Source organism: Apodemus sylvaticus, chromosome 4 (genome assembly GCF_947179515.1).
Source record: "Apodemus sylvaticus chromosome 4, mApoSyl1.1, whole genome shotgun sequence".
Lineage (NCBI taxonomy): Eukaryota > Metazoa > Chordata > Mammalia > Rodentia > Muridae > Apodemus > Apodemus sylvaticus.
The window spans coordinates 29,911,029-29,923,700 of record NC_067475.1 but is presented as its reverse complement, the minus strand read 5'-3'; the positions used below and the strand labels follow the sequence as shown (position 1 = coordinate 29,923,700).

Genomic DNA, 12,672 nt, shown 5'->3' with positions numbered 1-12,672 from the left:
TCATTTCCTACCAGTTTCCTTTCCATTCTGTCTGCTTGTGTTCTTGCATAGATAAATGCCACCATGTTAGTTCCCTCAGCCACTTTTAATCTTTTTTACAGTTTTTTATTTAAATTATTTTATACAATGTATTTTTCATAGTTTCTCCTTCTCCATCCATCTCCTCCCAGATCCTCTCCACCTCCCTAACCACCCAACTTCCTGTTCATTATTGATAGTGTGTTCTTTGTCTTCTCTCTCTCTCTCTCTCTCTCTCTCACTCATTCAAATGAAAACAGACTAATAAAAAAACATGGAGTGCATCTGTGTTAGCAAACTGTTCCTGGGGCCCTGTCCTATAGTGTGGTTTCGGTTATTTTTAACCTTTATAGACATCTGTTGGCACAATTTTTTTCCTTTTTATTTTTATTTTATTTTATTGTTTTTGGTTTTTTGGATTTGTTTTTTTTGAGACATGGTTTCTCTGTGTAGCCCTGGCTGTCCTGGAACTCACTCTGTAGACCAGGCTGGCCTTGAACTCAGAAATGTGCCTGCTTCTGCCTCCGCCTCCCAGAGTGCTGGGATTACAGGCATGCGCCACCAATGCCCGGCCACAATTTTTTTCCTATTCTTGTTTCTCTTAATGAGATTCTACAAATTTCTTTGAATGTGTTTGGTTACTTCACATGAGTGCCTATTGCTTTTTACCACATGTTAATAATTAGTGCTATAGAACTATACTCTACTCCAGTCCAGAAAGACATTGTCAGGTTTTCTAAACCCATATTAATAGATATCCCAAAAAATGTTTGCAGTAAATAAATTTACTAAATTCTTGGCTTTCTCTACCACTAAAGTAAGTCATAAAATAAGAACTTTTTCATGAGTGATTCTATATAACATGATCAAAATTTAAAGTAGTATATTCAGATATTCGTTGTGTGATGCTATAACTAAGAAATGTTAATGAGCATAATGTTCTCTGATCACAGCATATTTACCTAAATATTCCTGCTACTCTCATTCTTCTGAACAAGGTTATTTACCTCACCTGCTTTAACAGAAAATCTTCTATAAGATAATCCTCTCTCTAAAAAAAATACCTTTTATGTGAAATTTTTTATTTATGAGTTAGTAATGCATAGAAAATGTCATTTTGGTATCCTCTCTAGCTAAGTCATTTACCTTTTCATCACCTCTAAGGTCATTTACCTTTTGGTATATATAGCTCAAAGGGCTTCTTTGGTTGTTGCTTTGTTTCTTTTTGAAGTAAGGTCTCACTGTGCTGTCAGAGCATCTACCTGCTTCTTTCTCTTGAGTGTTGGGATTACAGGTGTGCATCAACACACCAGGTAAAGAGCCACCTCACCAAAGTGGACCTTCATCACACATGGCCAAAGATGAAGAGAATTTCTAAGTTGTGTATTAAACTTTAGTTTAAATGTAACTATTCATAGTTAGATAGGTCTTCAAAATTAGATTTTTGTAAGAAACAGGTTTTTCCTTTAAAGCATCACTCATCGAAAGTCTCAGAAAATCTCAGCTCTGAGTGTTGACATCTTGCTGAAAAAAAATGGATTTTGCACTTTTTGGATGAGAGACATTGTACCAATAATTTTTATGCAAGTAGTCCAAATTAAAAAAAAACTATAAAATTAAAATACTTATTACTCCAGCATCTTAAGAAATTTATGTGTTATTTTATTTTTTTGCAGGGAGCTATTCATGCCAAGTATGACGCCATTGATAAAGACACTCCAATTCCCACAGATAGACAAGTAAGATGTTCTAAGACAATTCTCCCAACTCTTTAAATGTTAGAAACTATGAGGATACCTCTTCCCTTCATTATGAATATTCTGCCACTGCCAGAAGTATGTGTTGTTAGTAAAAGAGTTTCTCTTATACTCAGAAACTAGTGGGTGATGCTTCCAAAGATGAGTTTAAAATCTGTCTATCAACGGATTCAAAGGTGAAATAGTCTGAGGCAGTCCCTTCTTACATGTGCTGAAGAAGCGAGGGCTGGAAGTCTGTGGGATCGCAGACTGTTACAGTCTGCTACAGTCGCACCCCTCCTGCTGTGCTGCTTACAGATTGAAGTGGATATTCCTCGCTGTCATCAGTATGACGAACTGCTGTCATCCCCAGAAGGCCATGCGAAGTTCCGGCGAGTACTGAAAGCTTGGGTGGTTTCTCACCCTGATCTCGTGTATTGGCAAGGTAACATTTCAGTTACTAAAATTTCTCTTCAGGTCTTTTGGATTTTGAAGGGGGGAAATAAACCTCTAAAATTCTAGTGTATTTTGAAGATGTTAACTTTAAATAAATTACCAAACAAACTTGGTCTAAATGCATTGAAGATCTCATTTTACATGATATTGAAAAGTCAGCAGACTTCAGTGGCATTGACAGGAAAACAGAGTCTAATCTGTGGAAACAGTTTAATCTTATCAAAGTAGTGGAGTAACTCATGCCATAAAAGATGCTAGGCGATTTAAGAATACCACCACTGAAAAGTTCCTAGTAGATAATTACTGTAGTTATTAGGGATGGAATATCACCTCACATTGCTCATTTTATTTTTTCCTTTTTCTCTCTAGTACCATTAATGTCTCTAAGCCTGGGTTTCTTCATTTGCCATTATCATCTTTATGATCATTAATTCATAAATACGAAGCCTATTCCATCCATCCCTAGTTCTGTGTGCTTTGTTGTGCACAGCGGTTTTTGGTTCTGAGTTTTTTATTACTCACCACTCACGGAGGTGGGACTGTTTTCACCCAGCACACCTCAGATTTCCTCCTAACCAATTCTAAGTCTATTTTGTGTGTTCTCTCAGTGTGGTAACAGATTAAAAGCACTATTATCAATAAACAAATGTGTTTGTATACTTTATTTCATAATCCTGAAGGAAAAAGGCTTATGGCAAAAATCCATCTCCTACATGAGAAAACATACCTGAAGAAGCCAATAATTACCGAATTCACACATGGTTTGGGGCAGACTTGGGACTGTACCCGAAGCCTCCAACACATCTGTGTCAGTGTTGCTATGCTGCTCTTTGCCTTGTCTGGGACACTGATCTGTCAGGCCGTACTATTTATTCTGCATGGTAACTACTGACAGAACGCACGTGTGTCGATGGGCGCAGTGCTTGATCTGTTTGGAGAAACGCAGGCATGGAAGGAGGGCTCTGCAGCTCTGCTGGAAGCACTCATCTCTCTCCTTGGTTTCTATTTCCCTGCATCAGGCCTTGACTCACTGTGTGCTCCGTTCCTGTATCTAAACTTCAACAATGAAGGTAAGCTTGCCTGACACTGAGAGATCGTCATGCATATTATTCTTAAATATCAAGCTCAGAAAATGAAGTTTTGTCTTAAAATTTTTATATTTTACCTTGCATATATCATAAAATATTGTAAAATTGTGTTAATTTCTTTTAGAGGGTGAAAATAATTAGTCGAGTATCAAGGTTATTCTTTGTCATGAGGCCATTCCTAACAGTTTGGTGGGAATTGTTCTAATTACGCTGAATTACTTTACCCACTTTGGTGAACATTTTTATCATCTTTAGGAAAAGATTCTGACTTTTCTAGAAATTACTGTTAAATATATTTCTAATTTATAAACCAATCAATATTGGTTAGGTTTCTCCCTTATTATAGATCCAACACATATTATACCAAACATACTTGTTCAATGGAGACTTCTTCATGCCTGTTGTGGTCTTAGGTAGCACACTGTGGGTCAGGAGGTTGGTCCTGGTCAGTTTTTTTCTCATGGACCCCTATGCCAGTGCTGCCAACCTTTGTTTAGCAGGCTTTTTGCTTTCTATCTGTTTTAGAACCTTTTACAGTACATTTTTAAACTACTCTGTTAGATTTGATACACCCAAATTTAGAATTCTGAATTACATCACAATTATGCTATCCTATATTACCTTAATATATAGACATCTTGCCTCTGAATCTCCATTTTACATATACTATGTAAGTAGGCAATAGGAATTTTTGAAATTGAGGAGAAATGCAATAATCTTTAAAATTTCTATCTTTGAATGACTTTATAGTTCTCACTTCAGATAAGCTCACTCACTAGTCTGATCTGGCTTTTGCTGGGTTTACTCAGGTATATCCAATTATTAGTTACAGATCCAAGAGTAATATAAGACTGTATTTGAAAGTACAGGTTATAACTAGTACTCCTAAGTCCAGGAATCCTGCTTGTATCAGCAGTAATTGAGGTTCCTGCACCTTTTTAATAATGAGTGCTTAGAAGTTTAAAAAAAATAAAATCCAGGCAATTAAGATTTTATTACTGTAGGATAATGATTACCAGAGTAATTTGAAATGGAAATTACTAGAATGTTTATCTTTCAGTGTCTCCTTTTTAAATATCAGAAGCTTTTCTACCTATAGTTTTGTGTTTCCAGCATTTAGATTATAATTGTGTTTAATAGTAGCTCACAGAGTGTGCTGAGTGCATAGGAGCTGCTTGTTACTGTTCACTGATGGTGGGTTTGCTTATTCTTTCTTAGCCTTGGCGTATGCATGCATGTCTGCTTTTATTCCCAAATACCTGTATAACTTCTTCTTGAAAGATAACTCACATGTAATACAAGGTAAGCAAATGCCTTTTCCTGTCTTCATATAGGAACACATTTCTATCAAAAGACACCAATCTTCAGGATAATAGTTTTGACCCAGTAGCATATGTTGATGGTTCACCACTAAAATCCAGGAAGAAGTATCAGGATTTTTTTCCTTATAATTTTTCAACGAATTAGGGTCTTTTTCTGATGACTATTTAATATCTTCTCTCAATTCAGATACAGACATGTTACTTTGAGAACTAGAGTTTGTCTCTACCTGTTAAAATGAAAACAAGCTATTTTGGAGGATTCTATTAGAGTTTAGTGATATTGAAAATAGTTTTTATAGCTTACAGTATATGCATATGCTAGCCAATGAAATTTGGCAACAACGTAATTGTCTTATAAGATTGAGGTATATTCACATGGAAAGAGAAGGCTAAATGGAAAAACACAGGGCTGAGATTTTTTTCCAGGAAATGTTTTACCCTAGCTAGAGAGACTGCTAGAAGAGCTTGCTCGCTTACTCAGGACGAGTGGCTCCCATGGGCAACCCACAGCCCAGGCTACTGAGTGGTGGAGGACTTGCCTACCATGTGTGCAGTGCGGCTTCAAGGCCCAGTTCCACCTCGTTTGAGAGACCATTTTTCTCTTCTCTTGAGCCCCCTCCTCCCATTCATTAGAAAGATTTATGCTTGTTCTTTGGCTTTTATAGTAAGGAGGGCAAGCCTTTATTGTAACTTTCTTAGTGGGAAATAACTTCATCTGTGTGCTTCTTTGGAGTCAGCATACCTTGTTTTGTTTGACAGACTTGGGTTTGGACTCTGTAGGCCGGCTGACCTGAAACTGGGTGTGTAGCTCAAGCAGGCGTTGTTCCTCTGCTTCTGGCATGCTAGAGCTGGAGGCACACACCGCAGCAGTGTCTCTGCTGTTGCAGTGGCCATCAGCTTCAGGATAAAGTTGGAACCTGTGGGAGATAACAGTTAGCCAATGAGTGTCCTTTCTGAGCAGTAAGCAGGCACGGTCATCTGCATCCTTCACCTCTGCTTTTTCCTGCTGAGGGAGGCAGTGTGAAATGCTGATCAGAGAGGAAACCAGCACGGATACTTGTGTGGAGATTTTGAAAGTTCATTTCTCAGTGTATTCTGTGCATGTTTTAAAAACAAATAGAGATTATTTAGAAAGCCATAAAAATTATGGTATTATCAGGTGAAATTCTTACATCAATTTCATTGGGATTGTAATTGAATTGTATGTAATAAATAAAAGGACAATAATATACAGAAATTAGAAAGCACAGTTTATTATCATTATATACCTTATTTCGAGAAATAAAAATACATGTTTTCTTATTAAAATATAGGAAGTTGTATTTGGTTTTATGGAATTGTATTGAAATCACACTTGATATTTTAGGGTGATTTTATATATAATCTTCATTTTAAAAACTGGATAGTGTTCACCTTTAGAAAATACTACCTCTGAGACTGTTTTAAAAATCTTGATTCATATTTTCATCATTTTTATAATTAATAGTTATAGTGCTTTAGCATTTTAATATCCGTTTAAAATAGGCTGTTAGGGGCTGGAGACATGGCTCGATAGTTAAGAGCACTGCCCTTTCAGAATACCTGGGCGCAGCCTCTGCGACACAGTTCAGAGCTGTCTCACTCCAGCTCCAGAGGAACAAAGGCCTCTTCTCATCTGTTTCGGCACTAGTCATGAACAGGGTAGTCAGACATTCATGTAGACAAAACGCCCATCATATAAGATATATACATATATATTTAAAGACTCAATAGTGTTAATATGTATGGAATCTTTTATTTTAATCTAACCACTGTTCTATTTCTTTGTAACTACCATTAATTTCTTCGGTTTTATCTCAAATCAAAGAGTACGTGCAATTGGATTTTTGTTACTTTTGTGAATTTTATATTCTCTTAGGGTAGAATATGTAATATGATGCAGTTTCCACAGATCTTCTCCCATGTCCCTCTTGAAGTAAATAGCTCACACTGAGCTTTATTTGAAAGCTTGTTTTCCATAGCCTGACTTTGCCATCTTTTAAATTATATTTACATTTGTGAAGTTACATTGCATACAATAATAATAAGTCGTGTATTAGTATGTATCTGTTTATGTGAGTATGTGCATGCTGGCATAAACCTAGGTATTCATATTTGGCAGAACACAAGGAAAATATAGGTTGGGTTTCTCCAGTAAATCCTTAATTGGCTGGGTGTGTCTACATATTCAGGCTTAAGTAGGAATGATTTTTAAGAAACCCTATTGTAGCTATGGAGAATTGCCTGAGGCATGAATTTTCTGCTTTAAATTGAAACATGCTTTTGAGAAGTTGAAAGTTAATAACTATAGACTATCAATATACAATTGATCACTTGTGGTGGCTCATGGTGCATACTGCTGGCTTCTGGGTAGACTGAAATTATAATACACCATCTGTGATACACCATATGCTATGGTGGGAAAGCAGTTAAAGAAAAGATAAAGGTCAAGTTACCTGGGGATTTCAGCTTGATTTGTAACTCTGAATTCACTGAAATTATATCATCTTGTTCTAAAGTGAGGGAGCGGGCAAACTGAATGAAGAGTAAATCAGTAAATGTGTTAATTAAACATTTCATTCTTTATCTGGAATGAATGAACAACGCTCACGTTAGGTCATTGGTGGGACTTATTTATGTCATTGAATCGAGTTCAGCACTGACAGTTCTCTTGCTTGACTTGATTCTGTTTATTAAAGGTACATACAATATTTATAAGCAAATAACTGTAAAATACAAGGAATAATTAGGAATAGTATTAGATGAGAAAAAGTAATAGGTTACTTTTACTTATTACTATTTCCTGAAATAATACAGATACTTACATAAACTGATTAAAAGAAGGAAACATTATTTTTAGAGATATTTCACCTTATAATTCATTTAAAAATCAATTATTTTGTTAGAGAAAATTTAGATTATCAAAGGAAAGTTTTTAATTTTTATTGATTTCAATTTCAAAAAGGAAACTGAGCTCCTTTGTCTTGCTGCACTTTGTTTAGCTTTGCCTCTTAGTCCAGGCTGTGAAAGGTGTTCAGTCCTCTTCCCTCTCCTCACAAAGGGCTGAGGTTACAGCCTTTTCATTTTGGTGTTGGGATCTGTTTTAACAAACAAAGAAAGTTACTGATTTAGAACACATGCTACCACACAATCTTATTTAGGTCCATTAGTATGCATACAATCAATAAATTGGTACAAATAGTAACCTGTTAAAACAATGGGGAGAGAGAACATATTCTTCATATTGAACCCTAACTCTACAACTTGTAATAGAATGAGAATAAACAAAAGGTGTGTGTGTGCGCATATGTGTGCGCGCATTTGTGTGTGTGCACATGTGCATGTTCGTGTGCGTGTGTGTGTGTGTGTGTGTGTGTGTGTGTGTGTGTGTGTTTAGGAGGGTCCCTACAAGCTATACAACCAATAGTGAACAGTCTGCAGAGACAAGTATGGAATTCAGTTCAACTCAACTTAGATAGCCATCACTAGCTTAAACAAGCAGTCTGACAGCACAACTTTGAAAAACAAAGTTTTCTGGTGACAATTAACTTTGTCCCATGTGTTCAATAAAGCTTAAAACATGTTTACATTGAAACTCTTTTACAAAGTAGATAGGTGTTTCTCCATAAGGATGGGTTCTGTTGACTCAGAAGCAGTGTTGAAGATAATGTCTAGGGAGCTTGACTGAGGTCATGGTGCCGATGAGAGTCAGGATTGGTCAGGCCGGAGATAACAGAAGTTACTTAGTCTGTTGAAAAGTTCAGGTGGCACTTCTCATAAGGACAGTTTTGTGGGCCAAGAAGCAATGCTCAAGATTTAGGGCAAAAGTCTTAGATAAACAAACATAATGTTCTGGGGAATTCTGGTGAAGCCTGGCCCTACAGATAGCAAAGAATCACCAGGCTATAAACTACCTTTCCCAGTGTTCAGGAAAGGAGACAGGTAAACATGTTCTTCCTTTGAAGAGATAAGCCTGAGCGTTTAACTTTCCTGGATTCTCCAGTACTATTTGTGTACACAAGGACTTTTACCCTCTACTGTGTGTGTGTGTGTGTCTGTATCTGTGTGTCTGTATCTGTGTAAGTGTGTGTGTGTAAGTGTGTGTGTATGTGTGCCTGTGTGTCTATGTGTGTGTGTGTGTGTGTGTGTCTGTCTGTCTCTATGTCTGTGTGTCTGTGTCTGTCTCTATGTCTGTGTGTGTTTGTGTCTGTGTGTCTGTGTGTCTGTGCAGGTACTTGATGTGTATGCATGTGGACACAGAAAGGTGATTTAGGTGTCTTCTAAATCACTCTCCACTTTATCTCTTGCGACAGGGTCTCTCACTGAACCTGCTCCCTAGCCACCCCCTGGAATCTGCCCGGCTCCTTATCTCAGATTGTAGATGCCCATTATGTGGGTGGGTGGGGCCTGACCTCAGCTCCTCATGCTTACAACAGCAGGCTTTTTACAGCCAAGCCAGCTCTCGGTCCCAATAAAAGATAGTTTCAATTGCCTACCATTTACATACTTTTTATTAATTGTTAACCAATTAAGTTCATATCTCTACATATGCCAAACAATTATATGTAGGAAAAAATTTACAACTAGAAAAGATGCTGAGATTTGTATATAGAAGCAATTTGAGGCACAGTTACTCTCTTGGGCCTGCTTGTCTTTACAGTTCCTTACTTATAGGTCTGTTCCACCTTCTAAACATTCTATCAATGAGAAACATATATATTGTTATTAAAGCAAATGTATTTTTACACTTTGGTTGGAAAATATCAGTTATTCTGTGTTTAATTTCTGACTCAAGAAATAACGATATCTCTCAAGGTATTGTTTATTGGTATATTTAATACTTAGACTGTGATTCAAGTAGTAAAAGAATGGAAAATAATATGTTAATGTACCTTGCTCTGTGGAACAGTCAGATTCTCACCCAGCATAAGCTGTGCTTCACTTACCTAAGGCTTTGAGACAGTTGAAGACAGTGGTTGTCTTCAGTGTTGTTGTCCTTTCAGAGTACTTGACTGTCTTCTCCCAGATGATCGCCTTCCATGATCCAGAGCTGAGTAATCACCTCAACGAGATTGGCTTCATCCCTGATGTGAGTATACCTGGTCTATCAGCTTCATCCTTCATGTGAGTGTGCCCGGTGCATTGGCTTCCTTCCAGATGTGAGTGTGCCCTGTGCATTGGCTTCATTCCAGATGTGAGTGTGCCTGGTGCATTGGCTTCATCCCTCACGTGAGTGTGCCCTGTGCACTGACTTCATCCCTGGCGTGAGTGTGCCTGGTGCATTGACTTCATCCCTGGCGTGAGTGTGCCTGGTGCATTGGCTTCATCCCTGACGGGAGTGTTCCCGGTGCATTGACTTTATCCCTGACGGGAGTGTTCCCGGTGCATTGACTTTATCCCTGATGTGAGTGTGCCTGGTGCACTGCAGAATGTGAGTGGGCAGTGGGAAGGTTAAACAGAAATGATAGAATAAAAAATGCTATTTTTAAATAAAATAGCTTATTGGTCATAAGCTGTCTGCACAAATTGCTAAAGGCCATTAAAGCTTTGTGTCTGTGTGGTTACTTTCTATATCCTCACATAGAAGGGTCATGTTCCATCACTTGTTAACTATGAACTATTTATTGTTTGAAACCCATTGAAAAGTAGGTTTAAAAATCGTGCAGTGTGTTTTGATCATGTTTACCCCCTCTCCCATTTCCTACCAGATTCGCGTCTCTCTCCCTCACCATCCAACTTTGTATGAGTGATCTTGGTCACCTCCTCTCTTAGTTTGTGCTGTCTAAATCCTTTGTGTGAGGGGCATGGCCAACTTACTAGGAAAAAAATGTTTCATTTCATAAAGGGCTTTCACCTTGACTTGAATTTTTTGATAGAATGGTGCCCCTTGAAGTAGTGTACAGTTCAGGGCAAACTCTGGAAATCCCTAACACCGACCACTGGTGCTGATAGTGACCCTCTAATCATGCTTCTCCACGCATTTCTGGGAACTTATTCTACATCTGTTTTTAGGTAATGGTTTCTCTTAGAATCTGGCCGCAAAAAGAAACTGAGGGCAAAAGTGACTGTATCGTAACCCATAGAAAAGTCCCATCTACAACTGCTCCTTGCCACAGGAAGTAAGCAAAAGAAGCTTTTTTACTAAATAATTAGCTGGGTGATTTTAGAAACAATTTGAGCTACAGGCAAATTAGTGCCTTCTGAGAGAAGATAAATAAGTTTTGCCATTGCTGAGCCTCGGGTCGGTTATCCAGTGTGTTGTTGGTCAACCCTAAAAGCATAACAACAATGACTGGGTTCATCAGTTTGGTGTTTATATATTAATTCATAAGTGTGTATGTAGCAATAATAATTGAAAGAAGAGGCCATGAATTTGAGAGAGGGCAGGTAAGAATAGGAGAAGTTGGAAGGAAGGGAAAACTAATGTAAATACAGATTGCAATTTAATTTTTTAGATACATAAATTAGCTCTTTTAAAGAACAAATGTACTTGTAGCCCTTGACAGTGAGTAGCTGCGGGCGGAGGGGATGTGGGGCTCTCTGACACTCTTGGTCACATATTTTTAGTTGCACTTCATCATCATGTGTACGAGCCTTCCCTTTCCCCTTCAATTATTACTTCCATGTTCTTCCTTTAAAATTATCTTTGAGAAGATTGTGACTGTGCCTCTAATAATACTGTGAGCTAGGATTCATTCAGACAAAGCATGGGTTCAGTGATAATCAGATCCCAAACTGAGTTCCCACTCAAGAACTAATCCTATCAAAGCGAGAGCCTTCATTAATCCTCCAGCACTGAGGTGCAGGCTCCTGTTGCAGGGGAGATTGTGATTTCTGGCTCCCTTCCATTTGCTGTGGGTCACAGAACTCTGGGCACCAAGCAGAGCTGGAGCTTAAGTAGCTTGGGATGCTGTGCACTGATGTGATGCCGAGATTATCTAAGTCGTGGCAGTTATGTCATTTACATATAAATAGAGTAAGTAGCGCATATTTGGAGAGGTTGGGGCCAGAGTGATTTTTATCATTCTTGATGCATTTCTGCTTCTGGAAATATACTAGGACCTTAAAAATGAGAATAGCAAATTGTGCTTCCTCATTCTTAAGCGAACAGTTTTTTTTTTTTTTCCTAAAATGTTCAGAAATAACATTCAGGTTGCCTCCTATGAACAGTTGTCAGAGGCCATTAAGAGAAATGATACTGGCTCTCTCTCAGGAGTCCGTATCCTTTTGACCCTACCGCCTGAGCTGAGGATAACACTGACAAATCCAGGGGTACAGTGGCCATCGTCACATAACTGCAGTGGTAAAAGATGCTTGCACTACCCTCTCCCTCTTAAAAGCTTTTGCTGGCATCTTTGGCCGGGTTTATAGATGGAAACAGGAAAGAAAGAAGGACTGCTTAGACATATTTGTTTTTTAGTTTCTTTGTTTTTGTTTTGTTTTGTTTCTGACTTTTGAGAAGTTTTAGATTTTAGCCCAAAGAGATTATTGACAGTGGGCTTTTGATTTTATATCAAAATATGTTGCAGAATAAAAACTAGGAAAAAATTGTATTTAGATGTCACAAAGTAAGATTCCCATTAAGGAATATCTGCAGTCCTGAAGGGTGTGTGTTTGTCTGAATCTATGCTGAGCCTGACTTTAGCTCTAATTCCCTAAAACCTTTGAATACAAAGAACTTCTAGCACTATTTCATAGGAAAGCTTGGGTACTATCTTGTAGAAAGTGACCAGACCTTATTAACCAAAGGTTTATTATTCTGACCAGAAAAGACAAAATAAATTGTTTATTAACTTTTTGTTTAAAAGAATCATTTGTAGTTTGAGTATTTGACAACAGCTATTCAGTAAATTCTCAGTTGACTCCCCAGATCTGTAATGTGTCTGATGCATCCTCGTACTGCTGGTGGGCAAGTAAAACGGAAGAGAATGCAGTTTTTCACAGCTGTCCACAACTCAGGATGTTCTTAGAGTTAATGAGAAGCCCTGGGAGTTTTGTGTTTGTATTTCATTGATCAGTAGCTTTTGCAGCATG

The 12,672-nt window shown here is 37.8% G+C and overlaps 1 protein-coding gene across 3 annotated transcripts in view; it reads left to right on the top strand.

Annotated features, from left to right (window-relative positions):
* Positions 1 to 12,672, top strand: part of Tbck (TBC1 domain containing kinase) — a 146,671-nt gene that overhangs the window by 47,853 nt on the left and 86,146 nt on the right. For all 3 annotated transcript variants that reach the window (XM_052179226.1, XM_052179224.1, XM_052179225.1), the window contains exons 16-20: positions 1,695 to 1,757; positions 2,073 to 2,199; positions 3,230 to 3,280; positions 4,517 to 4,600; positions 9,642 to 9,727. In XM_052179226.1, the coding sequence (XP_052035186.1) occupies positions 1,695 to 1,757; positions 2,073 to 2,199; positions 3,230 to 3,280; positions 4,517 to 4,600; positions 9,642 to 9,727 (411 nt within the window). The remainder of the gene's footprint in view (positions 1 to 1,694; positions 1,758 to 2,072; positions 2,200 to 3,229; positions 3,281 to 4,516; positions 4,601 to 9,641; positions 9,728 to 12,672) is intronic.